This window comes from Phyllopteryx taeniolatus, chromosome 16 (assembly GCF_024500385.1).
Source record: "Phyllopteryx taeniolatus isolate TA_2022b chromosome 16, UOR_Ptae_1.2, whole genome shotgun sequence".
In the NCBI taxonomy this organism is placed as follows: domain Eukaryota; kingdom Metazoa; phylum Chordata; class Actinopteri; order Syngnathiformes; family Syngnathidae; genus Phyllopteryx; species Phyllopteryx taeniolatus.
In genome coordinates this window covers 10,319,416-10,338,451 of record NC_084517.1, presented here as the reverse complement: position 1 = coordinate 10,338,451, position 19,036 = coordinate 10,319,416, and the positions used below count along the sequence as shown (strand labels likewise).

The 19,036-nt window shown below is 42.2% G+C and overlaps 2 protein-coding genes across 7 annotated transcripts in view; one reads left to right on the top strand and one right to left on the bottom strand.

Moving 5' to 3' along the window:
• xpnpep3 (X-prolyl aminopeptidase 3, mitochondrial) overlaps positions 1-9,844 on the bottom strand; it is a 28,548-nt gene extending 18,704 nt beyond the window's left edge. Inside the window, exons 1-5 of one of the 6 annotated variants that reach the window (XM_061748803.1) lie at positions 9,707-9,844; positions 9,059-9,182; positions 8,266-8,388; positions 6,609-6,796; positions 5,569-5,788 (exon numbers count right to left, since the gene is read on the bottom strand). In XM_061748803.1, the coding sequence (XP_061604787.1) occupies positions 5,569-5,788; positions 6,609-6,796; positions 8,266-8,388; positions 9,059-9,131 (604 nt within the window). In that variant the 5' untranslated portion in view covers positions 9,132-9,182; positions 9,707-9,844. Of the gene's footprint in view, positions 1-5,568; positions 5,789-6,608; positions 6,797-8,265; positions 8,389-9,058; positions 9,573-9,706 lie in introns of those variants that run through there. The other 5 variants (XM_061748804.1, XM_061748805.1, XM_061748807.1 and 2 more) reach the window with 5 other exon arrangements.
• On the top strand, positions 9,798-18,320 carry st13 (ST13 Hsp70 interacting protein). The gene is made up of 13 exons (XM_061748808.1): positions 9,798-9,942; positions 10,317-10,455; positions 10,773-10,821; positions 11,574-11,667; positions 11,926-11,999; positions 12,081-12,147; positions 12,551-12,635; positions 12,720-12,830; positions 13,128-13,230; positions 13,490-13,606; positions 15,597-15,648; positions 16,016-16,113; positions 17,756-18,320. The coding sequence occupies exons 2-13, from the start codon at positions 10,346-10,348 to the stop codon at positions 17,891-17,893; spliced, it is 1,098 nt and encodes a 365-aa protein (XP_061604792.1). The 5' UTR covers positions 9,798-9,942; positions 10,317-10,345; the 3' UTR covers positions 17,894-18,320.
• The last annotated feature ends 716 nt before the right edge of the window (positions 18,321-19,036 follow it).

Genomic DNA, 19,036 nt, shown 5'->3' with positions numbered 1-19,036 from the left:
AGTAAACATCTACAATGTCTTTTGTTTTACACAAGACGTCTTCAAGGGCTATCAAAGACGACCATATCCGATGTTGAGGCTTTGTTCATGTTTACATATGGGTCATTCCACGGATGTGGTGAAATATTACAAGCAATTATTAACGGCAAAATACATTAAAAGGCATCAAATATTAACACACATCAGTATCGTCAGTAATCAGGTATCAACATGTAGATATAAAATAATATTGTATCAAGAATTTACCACCTCCAATTATTTTGCGATAAACCATGTCAAACGCATTTTTGTGGTTTTTGACTAGTGCCGAAGTGTGACATTTTAGCAGTCATCAACGGAAACAGGGACAGTGTGAAAAATATCGGCCAAATCATGCAACCACTTCGCCAATATCTGCTAAAAGGGAGCGCCTACCACTCAACAGAAGTTCATGACATTCCACGACAAGATTTCTTAGAGGCACTTATTAGAAATAGGCATCGTGCTCGTAACTTTGTCGGTCAAAACGCATTACGAGCAAGTGGCCACTCAATTTCATAACTGTAAACAACGACCATTTTACGTCGACTATTTGGAATTGATGCAATAATCTCCAAAAATAATCATAGTAGGATCAATCGATTGTTTCAGAAGGAGTAGGAGACAATATTGACTTACATTTTTAAGTGTCGGTCATATTTTCGTTCGAGCGACTTGGACAAAATAACAAAAACGGTCGACTATTTTGCAACATCGATCACCCAGAACCATTTTCGGTTTACATATGACCAGCATACGGCAGCATGTGAGCTTGATGGGAACATAGGTGTTTTCAAGAAAATGATGTCAAAATGTTACAAGCTTCGATCTCAAACGGTCAAGTTACTAGCAATGATGAAAAGCGAGTTTGTATAGAATTAGATGGTTTCTTGTTTGATTCGTTGAAGGAGAAATGATTGATGAATTTCGACCGTTTTGTATCACTAGTGCACAAGCTGTTTTCTATATCTCCTGACTGCACTGCTGACTCTGTAGTAATATTTACAAGTCACAGCAGTGTTGAGGATGTGGTCATCCATCCATCCATTTTCTACCGCTTATCCGAGGTCGGGTCGCGGGAGCAGTAGCTCTAGCAGCGACGCCCAGACTTCCCTCACCCCAGCCACTTCATCCAGCTCTTCCGGGGGGATCCAGAGGTGTTCCCAGGCCAGCCGAAATATGTAGTCTCTCCAGGGTGTCCTGCGTCGTCCCCGGGGTCTCCTCCCGGTGGGACGTGCCCGGAACACCTCACCAGGGAGGCGTCCGGGAGGCATCCAAATCATATGCCCCAGCCACCTCATCTGGCTCCTCTCGATATGGAAGAGCAGCGGCTCTACTCTGAGATCCTCCCGGATGACCGAGCTTCTCACCCTATCTCTAAGAGAGAGCCCGGATACCCTGTGGAGGAAACTCATTTCGGCCACTTGTATCCGGGATCTTGTTCTTTCGGTCACGGCCCAAAGCTCGTTACAATAGGTGAGGGTAGGAATGTAGATCGACCGGTAAATCGAGAGCTTCACCTTTCGCCTTAGCTCCTTCTTTACCACAACGGACCGATACAAAGCTCGCATCACTGCGGACGCTGCACCAATCCGCCTGTCGATCTCCAGTTCCATTCTTCCCTCACTTGTGAACAAGACCCTAAGATACTTGAACTTCTCCACTTGGGGCAGGATCTCATCCCCGACCTGGAGAGGGCACACCACCCTTTTCCGACTGAGGACCATGGTCTCAGATTTGGAGGCTTCATACTCGGCTGCGAACCACTCCAGTGAGAATTGGAGATCACGGCTTGATGAAGCGAACAGAACCACATCATCTGTAAAAAGCAGAGATGCAATACTGAGGCCACCAAACCGGACCCCCTCTACGCCTCGGCTGCGCCTTGAAATTCTGTCCATAAAAGTGATGAACAGAATCGGTGACAAAAGGTAGCCTTGCTGGAGTCCAACCCTCACTGAAAACGAGTCCGACTTACTGCTGGATATACGGACCAAACTCTGATTCCGGTCGTACAGGGACCGAACAGCCCGTATCAGGGGGTTCGGTACCCCATACTCCCGAAGCACCTCCCACAGGAGCCCCTGAGGGACACGGTCAAACGCCTTCTCCAAGTCCTCAAAACACATGTAGACTGGTTGGGCGAACTCCCATGCACCCTCGAGGACCCTGCCGGGGGTGTAGAGCTGGTCCACTGTTCCACGGCCAGGACGAAAACCACAGTCGTCCTCCTGAATCTGAGATTCGACTTCCCGACGGATCCTCGTCTCCAGCACCCCTGAATAGACCTTACCAGGGAGGCTGAGGAGTGTGATACCCCTGTAGTTAGAACACACCCTCCGGTCCCCCTTCTTAAAAAGGGGGACCACCACCCCAGTCTGCCAATCCAAAGGCACTGTCCCCGATGTCCACGCGATGTTGCAGAGGCGTGTCAACCAGGACAGCCCCACAACATCCAGAGCCTTTAGGAACTCTGGGCAAATCTCATCCACCCTCGGGGCCTTGTCACCAAGGAGCTTTGAACCACCTCAGTGACCTCAACCCCAGAGATAGGACAGCCTGCCTCAGAGAACCGAGATTCTGCTTCCTCATGGGAAGGCGAGTCGGTGGAATTGAGGAGGTCTTCGAAGTATTCTCCCCACCGGCTCACAATGTGCCGAGTCGAGGTCAGCAGCGCCTCCATCCTATACACAGTGTTGATGGTGCACTGCTTCCCCCTCCTGAGACAGATGGTGGACCAGAATTTCCTCGAAGCCGTCCGGAAGTCTTTCTCCGTGGCCTCACCGAACTCCTCTCATGCTCGAGTTTTTGCTTCAGCGACCACCAAAGCTGCATTCCGCTTGGTCAGCCGGTACCCATCAGCTGCCTCAGGAGTCCCACAGGCCAAAAAGGCCCGATAGGACTCCTTCTTCAGCTTGACGGCATCCCTCACCGCTGGTGTCCACCAACGGGTTCGGGGATTGCCGCCACGTCAGGCACCGACCACCTTACGGCCACAGCTCTGGTCGGCCGCCTCAGCAATGGAGGCGCTGAACATGATCCACTTCCTCCCAATCACGCCCTTCCAGGTCTCACTGTCATTGCCCAGGTGAGCATTGAAGTCCCCCAGAACGATGGAGTCCCCAGCGGGAGCGCTCTCCAGCACCCCCTCCAAGGACTCCAAAAAGGTTGGGTACTCTGAACTCCTGTTTGGTAGGCACAAACAACAGTCAGGACCCGTCCCCCCACCCAAAGGCGGATGGAGGCTACACTCTTGTCCACCGGGGTGAACCCCAACGTACAGGCGGCGAGCTGGGGCCCAATAAGTATACCCACACCTGCTCGGCGCCTCTCACCGTGGGCAACTCCAGAATGGAAGAGAGTCCAACCCCTCTCAAGAGGACTGGTACCAGAGCCCAAGCTGTGTGTGGAGGCGAGTCTGACTATATCTAGTCAGAACTTCTCGACCTCACACATCATCTTCTTCCCTGCCAGAGAGGTGACATTCCACGTCCCTAGAGCCAGCATCTGTAGCCGGGGATTGGATCGCCAAGATCCCTGCCTTCGGCCACCGCCCAGCTCGCACTGCGCCCGACTCCTATGGCCCCTCCCACAGGTGGTGAGCCCATGGGAAGGGATGTGGTCATGATTACGCGCATACTTTGGATTCGGTTCCAATTATAAAGACCTCCTGTCAAACGTTTTTAACTATCTTTGATCAAAACATATGATTTACTTTGTTGATAAAAATGTCGATGTTCTGTGGTGCACTGTGGATTGTTACTGGTGCTAGTAACATGACATGGGCACTGGCAAAGACCGCTGGGGTCAAAATTACGCACAGGTCTAAATGGCTGTATTATCGTTTACTAACACTGACTTCTGTAGAGACATTGTGTTCAGAACTATGTGTTAACACTTTGAAAGCATAGTATTGTTCAGTCAAGGATTAGTATTTAGAATACATGTTGAAACTCTGGAATGCCATGGTGTGTGTAACTGGAAATGTGTTTGACTGGCAGAAAGCCCAGTCAAAGCTACGTATGCTGTTCTTCATAAACAATTTTGTGTGTACTTCCAACTGACAAAGCATAACACTGAAAAGGTACATCTAGGGTTTTAGCAGTAAAGAATGGCAATAATTAAAATAAAAATATAAACAACCTTAATGTTCCCTATGATCTAAAATGTTGACTTTACATTGTTTATCATGTACAAACAATTAGATAAACATAGTTGGTCAAATGATTGAATTGGAAGTTAAAAATGGCAAGTGATGGAACATGTCAACGTTCAATCTTCAAGTTGATGGTCTAACTGTGAAGGGTATCATACCAAGTAAGGAAACTGATATTGAAATATTCAGTTCTGATATCTACTGAATTCATTCACTTATACCTGTTAGTATTCAGGTCTTTCATTTTCCATTTTGTATTTTTAGTCAATGTTACACTCATCTATATTTGCCGCAAGTAAATATTTTACTCGATACTTTGCGGTGCGTTAACAAGCTGGACATAAATTGGTTTGTGAACCTACTCTAACCCTAGTATTTGTGTGAAGAATTCCCAAGGTTTTCATACAATAAACAGCTTTCGATGTTCATATCTAGAGTCAGTGTTACAAGCGACCACTGGTCAAATAATAGTCATATTAAGTAAACTATGTATGCTTTTATCCCATGAACCCCTAAATGTAACTGGTACACTTCAGAGAAATTTTACTAACATATTTGCAACAAAATGATTCAAGTTCTTAAATTTTTCTTACCCATCACAAATTGTGTACCACCTCAGTGGAATGACTCATATATCATATGATATATGCATGAATAAATAATATACAGTACAGTGGACCCCCACATACTCGCGGTTTGGCACCTGCGGATTCACCTATTCGTGGATTTTATTCAAATTTTTTCCATTTATTTTCAATGTATTAAAAAATAAATCCAATATCTTTTCTATTTTTTTGGGGGGGGACCTAACCCTAATCATGCTTATTCGTGGTTTATCTCACCTTATTCAAGATTTTTTTGGGGTAGCATTATTTTGTTAAATGTAATTATATTAGCTATCAATTATCCATGGATTTTTGCTATTCACGGTGCAGCCCGGTCCCTATCCACCACCACTCTACATGTATTTAACTTTTTGTCGGCAGCAATATAGAAAACACAATGTTAGCAATTACGAGTTCCAACCATGTCATCAGCCCGTAGTTACCATAGTTTGCTACACACACAGGACGTCTACTAACCTGTTTTCCGGGTTTGGTCTTGTGACTTTCTGAATATGCCGAATAGTTCAATTGAGTTCGTGCGAGTTGTAAATGTAGAGGTGTAAGGTGCTAAACACTGAGATCAGCACAATCATGTCCAACACGGAACAGTCAGTGAGTGATGTTGGCTACGATGCTTGTGCTAACACAACTAAGTGGTGGGTGAGGCAGTTCCAATAATATTATACTATTCCATATAAATGCCAAATTCCATCAATCATTCTCTGAAAAGAGAATTCAAGATGATGTAATTGTTCAAGGGGAGGAACTGCATCTTCACAATCAACCCACCTTTAAGGCTTTTGAGCACCACTCCAAGTTCTTCTGTGCTATGAACCCTCTCTATGCCAGTCAAAGCAGCAGCTCCATCCTTCCCTGATCGCGGTCCATCCCACAGCTCCCTGCCTGGGTCTCTGCGGGGAACAAACAAGATGGCCTGGTCTGGCCGCCCTTTCCCATACAGAACCAAAGCACTGTCAGGCTCCAAGATGCCACACAGGTAGAGGAAATCCTAGGCAAAGTTTTACACATAGTTGATTGTCAAAAGCAAAATTGCAGACGTCTCATATTTGAATATGGCTGATATGAACCTCCAAAGTCAAGTCCCTGATGCCATTGGAATAATAATTTTACCAGGAAAAATACACCACTAAAGCTGCACAAATCTTTGGATTTTCATCATGCGTGACATCATATCAGACGTCAGCATGTTGCGCCAGACCTCAGCAGACCTCACGAGACCTTTTCAGAGACCATCATATGAATGTTTTGCTTTTTCTCTGGGTTTTTTTTCACTCCAATTATTCCAAAAGAAGCACCAGCCTCAACAAGGGGTGTCAAGAGGAAACATTTAAAAATAGAAGACTATATTCTGGACGTTACATGAAGTATGGACACGTACATTTAAAGTCTGATCATATGTATTTTTGCTTGTTACCAAATTTAAGACCTGAAGATCTGCTTTGTTTTTAATGTTTATATTGGTTATCTTCTTTTTCACTTGGGTGACAAGAAAAGCATTTGATGGGTGAGGGGCATGAGCAAAGGAAACCAATCACCTTCGTATTGTGCATTTGTCGTTAAAGTGAAGAATGTTTCATGTTTTTATGTCTTATTATTAAACTTTTTACTTTTATAAGCCTGTTAAGTAGTGAAAATGTACCTTAAAACATTGCCTGTACAGTTAAGTAATGATGGTGAGAGTTTGACACTGGAACAAATTATTTATATTTCCACCTTTTCTCATGGGTTTCACAATCTAAACAAATTGGAGGATGACCTACGTTTGACCTCAGAGGTTTCACTGTACAATAAAATGAATGCAAGCACACCTGGTTCTGGTGGAAAGGATAAGGTATGTCATTAGTCATGTAGCGGGTCGGGTGGGACAAAACGATGAGCACATGAGTGCTGGAGGAGGCAGACGGTCCAAGCTTGTCCGACTGGGCCTCGATGAGGGAGGCCAGTCTGTGCCGGCGGAGTTCATATTCTGTTTGGCTCAGGCCAGGCGTTACCTCACCTGAGAATCAAATAGCACAGCTCATCACCTACTCTTAAAAAACACAGAAGCACTCCTCTGTTGCTAGACCGTTTTCTATTTTTCACAATTTACCGTAGCACAGTCTGCCTTTTATATTCGTTATCCCACTTTTTTTCAAACTGCCCCACCCCTTCATCCTGCCCCCTTGGGTGCTTGTATATTTTTATAGCGTCTTGTTTGAGGCTGTCATGTTGAATTTAGATCTAGTTTGTGGAAGTGATGTAGAGCCATCAATGATCGCAAACAGATAAGGGCACACTGTACTGAAAGGGCTTTTGAAGCTGAACGAGAAGAAGAAATGATACTATTTTGTATTCAATAAAGCGCAGTTATTCGGTTACAAAATAATGTGTAACAAACTTGTCTGATAATCCTTATAGGGTTGTTTTAAAGAACAATTTTCATAAAGTGTGTCTCTGACTTCTGCTTGTCTGTTCTCTGTTCAGGGTATGGTGCCTTTAGCCATCGCCCATAACTTGCCATTCAAACAGCTAAAGTGGGGTAGACACATACCCACCAGAACTGGGCCAAAATTGGGAAATGTGAAAAATCTGCAAATTCCTGATTCTCAGATGTCCCTAAAAGATTATCCTGAGGGATTAACTGTTATGAGTGGTTTTCCTCCCTGATTTGCTCGAAAACTGTCTGCCACGACAATCAATACTATTTAACCTGGTCAATATTTGCTATCTCATATCTTATGTGTGTGTGGTCAACACAGAGTTTCCCATAGCCACGGACTTCTTGATTGTGACGTGACGTGAATGATGATGGATACAAATAGGCAAGCAACTGGTTGTGTTGAGTGTTTATACAACGTGTCTTCCAGGACATTTACTGCAGTAAAAATGACAAGGAGAAGAGTTTGGAACTGAACTTTAATTACCAGATAACAGTTACGCTAGCGTCTTCACTTTCTTCTTCCTTGTATTTTTAGGCAGCTGGATGCCCTGTGGCACCATGCTGTCTCTCACAGGTCAGTCTTTGTACTACAACAGAAATCGTCTTTGTGTGTGGTGTTACGCGTGTTGTTGCTAATCCGAAGTACAATACACACTAACAGCTGTAAGAACACATGGTGATTTTTTTTTTCTCGTCATGTGTGGAGTCTCTAACATTTAAAAAATATGTCTCAACAATCAGTATGTGTTAACTCCGCTTTAGTGGAAGTGGTTGGAGTATGCCATTTATTTATTGGCCAGGCAAACATGTGACCTGAGAAGGAAAAATAATGTAAGATATTAAGTTGATCTATGTTGGAATTTGTATCGTCTGTATAATTCAATACGCTGTTGTTGGAAGCGATATGGGGATTTAGCACATTGGACAGTAAAAGGGAATACTGGGTCTTCCCTGCTATGTATCAATGTAGCCCCCCCCCCAAAAAAAATACACTGGACAGGTGATGTGTTTGCTTTTTGAAGTAGTAGAACATAAACGATGCTAACCATGTTTGATGAGGTGCGGATGAGTGAAAGGGCTTGGCTGGCCAAGGTAGCGAGCAGGAACTGTCTTTGGTTTCAGGCCTCCTGGTTTAACAGAAAATTTCCTGCATGGACACCACACGCATCCTATAAAGAGAAACATAACACCTTTCAATTATTTTAAAATGGAGAGGTATTACTTTTTGTAGGACAACTTTCCTTTCACAAACGCGATTTTTTTTGAGGGGTTGATATTACTCCAGCTCTCCATTCATCCATTTTCTTTAGCGGTGGTCCTTGTTAGGGTTAATTGTGAATTGAAGCCAATCCTCGCTGGGGCAAGGGGCAGGGTACACCCTGGACAGGTTGCCAGCCAATCGGCACTCACAACCACATTCACGCCCATCGATAATAATTACATGAATAAGATTAAGTATATTGTGAAAAAAAACAAGTACTAAATAAATGATCTTTAATTTATTTTATTGTGTTGTCTATACAACATATTTTATAAATAACTGAACAGATCACAGAAAATTGCCATTAATTTCATGTAATTTTAAGAAAAGGTATTTCAGGATATATATCGTTATCAGGATATAAAATTACCTACATCAGGATATAACATTTTGTCCATATCCCAGAGTTCAACCCTGTAATTATTACGGACCGTTTTAAGGGACTGAAGCGTTAGTGTTTTGTCTTGACAGGTTTACCAACGACTAGACGTTTCAATAAAAAGAATATGTGGGCTAACTTTCAAATTCTTTCGCTTAAGATTTAGTTTAATTATCGGAAGATATACTTTTAAAATCACCTCGACTCCAGCTTGGGCTTGGCAGTAGTGTGACAGCAGCCCTGAGGAGCGCACTGCCTCCGTAGGTCACCATCTTCGCTGCCTCTCAACCACAGGTCACAGACACATGCCGTTTACTACAGTGCTGAGGAAGACAGTAGTTTTCAAAGGAATTATGTGTATAGGATATTTAAAGACAACAACAGCCCATAACCTTACAAAGTTAAAGTGTTTTATATAATTGAAGTTGGCTACGGAGTCAGTTGACAGCTACCTCGCTAGCCGGTTGCTAACAGCCGACTGAAAATGTGATATTTACACCCTGAATTTTGCCGTACAGAGGTTTGAGCCAGCATGCATGGCTACGATTGGTCGATTCAAAGCGGCATTCGGTGTGGGCAATTAGTTTTTCAGTCCATACAGTATTAGTTTGGTACGGAGCCCCCCTGGTGCCAAAATATGAGAAAAATAAAATTTATTGATAATCTGTTTCCTCAATTTAGTAATCCGTTCCCTCAATTTAGTCATCTGTACCCTCAGGGGGGGGTCCCGTACTAATATCCTACAGCAACCATATAAAAACTTCACCAGCCATAATAATGATGATGCGTGGACATTATAGTATGCATTTTTAAAAATTATTTCTTTTAGTATTATTTACAATATTACCATTGTCGTTCGACTCGTTCCCTTCCCCGACTGCTGCTAAAATACTTAGGTTTAGGCCTGTAAAACAAAGATCGGGGCGAGCACGTTCAAATTAATCACGGGACTGTCCGATTCTGTGCCTGAATGAAAAGACGGGAGTGACGCCTGCGCCAAGGGAGCATATTTGCGACGTTGAATATCGACTCCCACCTTCTGCTTTCTCACATTCTGCGTTAAATCTGCTAGTCCTTGCACAGGTGCATTTCTTTTCATTACTCACCTCAATGCTTTAACATACAATCTTATTTGGTTTTACTGATATAATACATTTGGGGAATATTACAGCAAGCTAACATGCGTCAAATTCGTGGTTTTTATCTCTAGAAACTTCTGTTTTACCCTTCTGCCATTATGAGTGCCTCGCTGTACAAACTGCTTCGGGTTTGGAGTTAATGTGTTCAAGTTGAGTCATTTCTCACAAAATGTGTGCCTACGTCAATCAAATAAAGTGTACGTGCGGTCCGTGCTTGCACGTTAGCATGTAACGGCTAAGCTATTCAACGGTAAACGGGCATTGCGCTTCAACTTGGTGCACTTTTTTTGAGCGGTTTGTTTTTATGATGACACGCAGTGCGTGTTGGACGTGACAGAGAACGAAGCATGGACTCTCGAAAAGTGGCAGAGTTGAAGGGCTTCGTGCAACTATGCGAGTCCAATCCCGCCATCCTGCAACTTCCCGAGATGGCTTTCTTCCGGAGCTGGTTGCAGAGGTCAGTTGTGTCTCTTAAAAGCAGACAAATAACTGCAATGTGTGTTCCGGGTCACATACACTGTGGTCGTTTTATATGCATGTCAATATTTCACCAAAAATAATCCAAAAATTTGACCACGTGCCCGCCAGGTCCAGGCATTTTACAAAACATTGTGCACGCCCGCATGAGGTTTTGAAAAGCTGTTCAGTCTTTTCAGAAGTAATAATGCACATCTTAATTGTTGGTTAGATGTACGTAAGACCTTAAATTTCACCCCCGGTATGTTTTACGTTCAATTTGGTATTGCTCACAAGAATGTTGTGTCCACCCTGCAGCATGGGTGCAAAGATACCTTCTCAATCCTCCCCCAAGAGTCATTGCCAGGTAATGCATAGTTCTTTTATTTGATCATTTACCCAAATGCTCATAGTAGGTTTTGTGACTTAATATAACACAGTACCAGGCGGGTGTTCAAATTTATAAATGTGTGAAGTAGATAAGGGATCAATTAATTTAAGTTTGTCATCGTGGTTTGTACTTTTACTAACAATACAGATAACATTAATAATTGATGATGAATGCAATAGCCTTCTTGTGACTGCACTTCAGTAGGGAAAAACAAACAAGTTGGTAACGTTTTAAACGATAGTAACTAATAGCGTTCCGGAATAGGTAAAAGTCAATTACTTGATTTGTTTTGTTCTTTGTGTGAAATTAATTAATAGCGGCGTAAAGAATATTTTTTGGGGGGGGCTTTTGTGACTCAGCATTTAATAATTATTAAACAAGCATGATGCTGCTCCCACCATGCTTCGGGCCTGCTTTTCGTCAGGTGTAACTGGGGCCTTGTTTTGAACAGTGTGAGCACAAAACTTTCAGGCTTCTGCTAGAAAGCAAAACATGTCTGAAAAGCCTACTAGAACAGCGGATAATTATTTGGGTGTTTTCAGAGGCACCTGTGTGTGTCTGTTATTTATACGAACAGTATTAGAGATGTAGATATGGCAGATATTAAGCCTATAGCATGAAATTAATACTCAGGACAAGACTGAGCTAGTCTAATCTAAAGGTGTAATTAAAACAAAACTAATTATTTGATAGTTTTTGGGGGGTTTATAGTACTCTCTGGCTTGTAGGGTGAGTTTCCCTGCGGTCCTCCTCCGACCTCTACAGCTTCCCCAACTGAGCCTGTGCCACCAGATTCATCTGAGAGTGAGGAGAGTGAACTTGGTAATTATTTTCACATTAATGCTCCAGATTCCCTCAATCATTTTTTGGAGCTGTCTTGCTATGTTTTTATTTATCCATCATTAGCCTCTCATTTTAATGTTCAATGGCTACAATCCGTTGAGAAATGCTGTTTATTGGGTAGGGAAAAATGATTTCTGTTGTAGAATTGGCTGTAGTGCAATGTCATTGTAAGCAGTGTCCCTGGAAGAAAAAAAAAAACAGTTCAAGTCCTCCCTGAATGAACCCTTGCTTTTTCAGAAAAAGACCTCGAGGGTGTCATTGAACCAGACACAGATGAACCACAGGAAATGGGAGACCCAGATAATGTTGAGGTGAAATATTCTCCCTGTTAAATATGCAAATAAATGAACAATTCAGCTATGAAAATTAAAAGGGTGAGTGCATTCGTTCAGGTGACAGAAGAGATGATGGACAGGGCCAATGACAAGAAGATGGAAGCCATTGATGCTCTTGGAGGAGGTTAGTGAATATTGACGTGCAAAACGTACAACAGCAGGTTGTCACCTGCGTTTAGCATAACTCAAAATGCTGTCAGTGATTTATACGAAAGGGGGAATGTGACATAAAAATCATTACGTTTTTGTGTGGATCCAAGATTTTTCTTATTTCACTGTGAAAATTCTGATCAATGCTAACAAAGTCAAACAGCAAAACAAAATGGCAAACTCACTTTATAGGGCACTATATAGTGGATATGAAGAGATTCTGAACCACAGCCAAAGTATTTACACTAGCTCCTAAGATAAGAAGAATGTAGCATTACCTTTTTGCCTTGGCAGAGTTCGGCACTCTTAAAATCTCTCTGCTTTGGTCGTGTGTTTTTTTTTTTTTTTTTTTTTTTTTTTTTTTTTTTTTTTTGTAGGAGATCTACAGAAAGCTCTGGATCTTTTCACTGAGGCCATCAAGCTGAATCCCTGTGTTGCCATTATGTACGCAAAGAGGGCAAGGTGAGATTGCCTAAATGCCATGATTGGATTCTCCAGGAACAATTTGAGATGGTAGTCTCATGTGCTGTCCTCTCTCCATATTAGCGTTTACATTCAGATGCAGAAACCCAATGCAGCCATTAGAGACTGTGACAGAGCCATCACGATCAATCCGGACTCAGCGCAGCCTTACAAGTGGAGGGGGAAAGCTCACAGGTGCCTTTATTGTCTGGCTTTCAGATGGAATATGGGATTATAGAAACTGCTATTATGAAGATAATGTTCAGTTGTGATTGATGCCGTTTGTTATTGTGGTTGTAGTTTGTCATGGTGTAGCTCTGCACTTGATTTGGTTCACAGGGCCAAAATTAACAGTAGCGCTGCTGTCTTTAATTATCTTTTTGTTTTACTTCCCTTTCAAAATAAGAGAGCACAAGATGGACAACTATTTGCATTGTTAATATTTATTGTATTAACAGACAATAAATTAGTGATTTATGTGTTATGTTTCAGGCTGTTGGGCCACTGGGAGGAGGCAGCCCGGGATCTGGCCACAGCATGTAAACTGGATTATGATGAGGATGCCAGTGCACTGCTGAAAGAGGTCCAACCAAAGGTCAGATAGAATATAGTTTAAATTAGGTCGCTTTGGGGGAGAGGGGGGGGAACGTTTTCATGGATAGTTAGTAGTTGGTTGGGGAAGTCAAAATATTTTGTCCTGAAAAGTGCAATTTCTATTTTATTTCTCAAGGAGTTATTCAAGTTTGAGACTCGTGCAGTCCTAATTTCACCCAGTATAGGACTCACGTCTTCATATATTCAAGTTCAGAATGAAGTATAGATATGATGCTAGTGTTGTACCCTTTTCATTTCAGGCTAACAGAATAATCGAGCACCGGCGCAAATATGAACGCAAGAGGGAAGAGAAGGAGATCAGGGAGAAACAGGAGCGTATAAAAAAAGCAAAGGAAGAGCACGCTCGGGCTCAGAAGGTGAGTTGTTAGTTTAAAAAAATATATACCGTATTTTCACGACCATAAGGTGCACCTAAAAGTCTTACATTTTCTCCAAAATGGACGGGGCGCCTTATAATGCGGCGCGCCTTATGTGTGCACCGAGTTCCAAAATCTGTAAATGTTGTTGTGTGACTTGGATGAGCGCTCCGCTTGACTGACTGGGAGCATTTCCTGCCGACACGCTGCTTATATAGAGGAAAGGCGGACGTGACTGAGGACAGCATGCGGACGTTAAAGGGGGAAGGGTGCGCGTGAAAGAGGATGCTAAAGCCACGCCCCCGGTAGGTATATAGTGCATTGTGCAAAACATCGGTTTGGCCAAGGACCCCCGAAAATGGCACCTACGAAGAGACACTCTTACGAAGCAGTTTAAAGTGCAAACTATATCAGTTACGCGGAGAAACATGGGAATCGAGCAGCCGCGACCAAATTCAAGATTGAAGTGGAGGAAGCAGGAAAACGCAGGCATCATTGCTTAACAGCCCCCCGGGAACGAGACTGACTCCGACAATGACGAGAGGGAACCCGGCATGTTTGATGGAGAACTTGCCCAGCTGTTCATTTCAGATAGAGAAGATGAGGACTTTGATGGATTTGTGGATGAGGATTGATCAAAAAATAACGTGAGTACATTGTTAAATACTTCAATAAAGTACAACCGAACTCAGTTTTGCTCCCGCTGCCTTTTTAATTTAAGATGGCGTACTTTTTACCCTGCCTGCGCCCAATAATACAGTGCGCCTTATGTATTTGTTAAATACAGAAATAGACCCCATAACTGAGACTGCGCCTTTTAATACGGTGCACCTTATGGTCGTGAAAATACGGTAATTAAAGGAGATTTATGCCATTTTTCTCCACAATTTAAAGTGGTTCATAGGTGTCTTAAAATGTCTTCACACTTTTAGACATAGGCATCCAATAATGATAATTTCACACTTGATAGGTGGGCAGGCACTTGAGGAACCGAGCTATTAGTATACAAGCAATTGAAAAGTAATTTTCTATATGTGCCCTTTAGATCTAGATTTGATTTTTCAAATTGTTGTCCCTGCTTGATGAATTTAGCTTTTACGCTGATTTCAAAGTACGTTTAGAATTCTGAACTACTAAAAGAATTTGTACATTTTAAACGCAACTGTCACAAAGCCATAATAGCTGGTATTAAGGTTGAAGTAAATATATGGTCCAGGATGCTCTTTCTTTTCCCATTATAAGCAGTGGCGGTACCTTCAAAACAGTTCAGTAACTGGCACAGGCTCATCTCCCCTTCCATTAAACGGAAGCCCAGATTTTGATTTCAGATACCAACGGACAGAAGAAGAATAGCTTTGCCCTGTTTAGAAGCTAATGCCAAAGTACCTCTTGAATCCGTATTAGGCGACAAATCACTTCAATATGTTATACAAAACATAAAAACAGAATTTGAAAAAAAGCAAGACTATTGAGATTTTGACACATGGGTTTAGAGTATGGACTTAACTTCCTTGATATTGTATAATAACAATAGCCTTTAAGCACCTTTCAATGCCTCATTGAAATATGCGAGTTTAGAAGTGTGACTTTTTTAAAGATACCTTTAAATTAGACACAACAGTAATATAAAAATGCTCTGAGAACGTGTGGACAGTCTGTATGGTCTATTTACTGTACAAAATAGTGGGCCACCAAGGTTTCAGGGAATGGTGTTCTATATTTAATTTTTATTTGAATGTGGTGCACTGTATAGCGTTTCACTGCTTCTAAGATGGCCCTGTCTGTCATTTTGCTAGGTTCTGTTGAGTAGTATTGGGAAAATGGAACATTAAGTATAATCTGGGTGATCTGCCATCATTGCAATCCAAGAACTCTTTGAAAAATTCTGTTTTTGCAGGTTTCATAGCCACAGTTGGGGGGTAACAGATTGTAATCGGGTGATATGCAGTATGCAAAGCGATATAATGAAGAGTCTTTCACCTCCCTGCAGGAAGAGGAAGCCAGAGGAGGGGCAGGGCCAGGAGGAGCAGGATTCTTCCCAGGTGGGAATGAAAAATCTTGTATTTAGGCTGCTTCTTTTTTTTTTTTTTTTTTTAACCATTTAATTAATCCACCGCACCATTGATATTTGTTCCTAAACTGTGCTTGCATTATCAGAGCAGTTCAATGTAATGTATGTTTTATTTATTTATTTGGCGCAACAAATGAAGTGTCGCTCATGGCGATCCCAACTCTGTATATGTTCCCTGTGCACATACATACATACTCACACAATGTTAGGGCTTTTTGACTTTCGTTTGAAATTTCAGCACGGACCTAAAATGCACTATAACCTTTACAGGTGAACTTAATTTGACCTTCTTTAATCTTTTGAATGTACATGACCAATTGAGATGTGATTTGACACAGGTGGTGCAGGATTCCCTGGTGGATTCCCAGGCGGTGCTGCCGGCATGCCTGGTCTGAATGACCTCCTGCAGGATCCTGAGATGCTTACCGCCATGCAGGTGAGTCACTGCTCCCTGGAGCTGTCAGGGTTTACATGACAGCAATTTAACCATTCAGTCTCAAGTCAAGTTTATTTGTATAGCCCAAATCACGAAAGAGTCTCAAAGGGATTCACAGGTCCACAGATGGCAATGGTTGACGACATCCCCTAAAATCTAACCCCCCCCCCCAATTGAGCAAGGAAAAAATGGTTGTCAGGTGGGCAACATTCATCACATATTCTGGTGCTGTACAGTGTTGATTACGATGGCAAGATGCTGTACAATGTTCATTAAGATGGCATAAGAGTCAATTTAAAGAGAAAAGGCGCCGCAGGATAGACTCCTTCGGTGGTTCTGCCTCAGGATCTGGTCAGGATCGGTCAGAGCAGAATCCTCCACGGCAACAACCCGGGGGGGAAGTCGTCCACCTCAGATCTTGCCCCAGTTGGTCGGTACAGAACCCTCTCTCTGAGCAGGAGACAAGGCAGGAAGAGAGAGGACAAGCGGCAGTAAAACAGGCTGACATGTAGTTTTAACTAAATGCCAAAGAGTAGAAAGAAGTTTTAAGTTGGGATTTAAACATTTCTACTAAGGTAGCAGCTGTAATATCTGCAGCTAGAGCATTCCAGAGTACTGGAGCCGAATAGAAAATGCTTGAGGAGCCTGCGGACTTGTTTCTGGTTCTCTGCGTCACCAAAAGACCAGCATTTTGCGAGTGTAAGTTTCAGGACGAACCATACGGTACAACTAAGTCAGCGAGATAAGAGGGTGCTAACCCATGTAATATTTAATGAGTAAGTAACAGGACCTTAAAATCCCATCTCAACTATACCGGAAGCAAATGCAAGTTGGCGAGAATGGGGGTAAATAATGATCGAACTTTCTCGTCTTTGTCAAGTCTAGCTCCTGGAGTTTTGAACTAACTACAGGCTTTTCATGCTTGACATGGGAAGACCAGACAGCAGCAGGTTACAATAGTTGAGGAGAAACGTAATGAGTGCGTGAACTATGATCTCTGCGTCACTAGTGGATAGGATTTGCCATATTTTAGCAATATTGCGAAGATGGAAAAAATGCAGTTTTGGTCATATTCTTAATGTGCTTTTGAAAGGAGAGAGTTGAGTCAAATATAACGCTGAGATTTTTAGTTGCCTTACTTTGGGTAATGGTGTGTCCTTAAACAAGTGGCTATGTCAAGCAGGTCCAATAATCTACAGCAGAGCTTTCTCAGTGTTGAGGGGCAAAAAGTTACGGATCCACTGTTTAATCTAAGCAAGACGAGACTCCAGATTAGAGCAATCGTATATGTTTTAATGGCATGTATAGCTGAGTATCGTCGGCATAACAGTGAAAGCTCTTATATTTGCGTATACAAATACTGAACATATTTGCGGCAGCAATCTCTCTCAATCGGAGAACATGGAAACTTTGTTATATATATTAATACATAAAAGTAGAAAACATGTCTCAAAAAGGCCATTTTAAACCATTAATCATCTCGCTTTTGCTCAGTTCTGACCTCTGCTGACGGAAATGATTATTACTGGACACTACATTGGTAGGGAAACCATGTGATAAGTTGTGAGTAGGTTATAGCCATTCCATTGTAATAAGTACTGCAGGTTATTAAAATCTTTTTACCTCATGCGACGCACTACAGGATCCGGAAGTGATGGTCGCCTTCCAGGATGTGGCACAGAACCCAATTAACATCGCGAAGTACCAGAACAACCCCAAGATCATGGCGCTCATCACCAAGCTGAGCTCCAAGTTTGGGGGCGCTGCACCTCAGCCATAGACGGGGACCAAAGATGAGACAAGGATTTTGTGGGCTGCAACAATCTTTTGAGGGGTTTTCAATAATTCTATGGTGTGCATATCAAACGTTGTCGGGTGGTCACTTAATTGGAGTGCTTGTTTTTAGAGGAGCTGGTGGTGAATTCAAATGAAAGCTATTTCATCAGTACTAAAAAGCAACCAGAGAGGAGCCAGGGGGTCTATTTACATGACCTCTGTGACTTGAATTAGCTGGCACTTAACCACAAAGTTGTTTCTGGCATTTCCAATGTGAGAGCTCCTGTACTCACTCACCCATTTTTACATCCATTTAAACACCACCGAGAGTTTGTTCAAATATTCAAACCAGTTTTTTTTGTTGGTTATTAAAAATTGTTTGGTGTCTTACCCATTTGAGAAAAATTAATAAAGCTCTTTTCTCAAATGCATATTTGATGTCTTATTTCACACTGCAATTGCCCTTTGCAACTCAAAAATGATTTAACATTGCAACTTTTTTTTTTTTCAAACAAACCTTTAGTAACGGTCGCTTTGTTTGTATTCAGAATGAACTGTCAACTGAGTTTAGCCTCACACATCCACATCCCCACACTAAAGCAGCTGATTTAGAGAAATACTTGGAAAAAGTGTGTTTTGGACATATCAAATTATAAATGTCATAGCACTTGACTTTCCACATTTGGGTGTTACAGCCCTATTCCAAATTGGGGGGGGGGGGTTCCTTTTGACTTCATACTTGGTTTGTACGCTGACATGACCTGTCAGCTGGGACCTTATGGACAGGTGTGTGCCTTTCCAAATCATGTCCAATCAACTGAATTTACCATTTGTGGAGTCCAATTAAGCTGTAGAAACTAAGGAAATGTATAATTTGTTTATTTTTAATAATTGTGCAAAAATCTTTAAAAAAACAGACCTGTGTAAACAATCCATTTAGGAAAAAGGATGCAACAAAAGGGGGGCGTAACATGCAGTGGAATTTCCACATACACTATATTTTCTGCATTTTACTTTGTTCTACCATGTGATTAAAGCAACAAAAAGTATCCAAATAAAATTGTTCTCCAGAGTACAAGTTTTAATTTATCACCAAAGGTCTGCATCACTACTAGACCAGGTAAGTGCATTTTAAATAAACATTTAA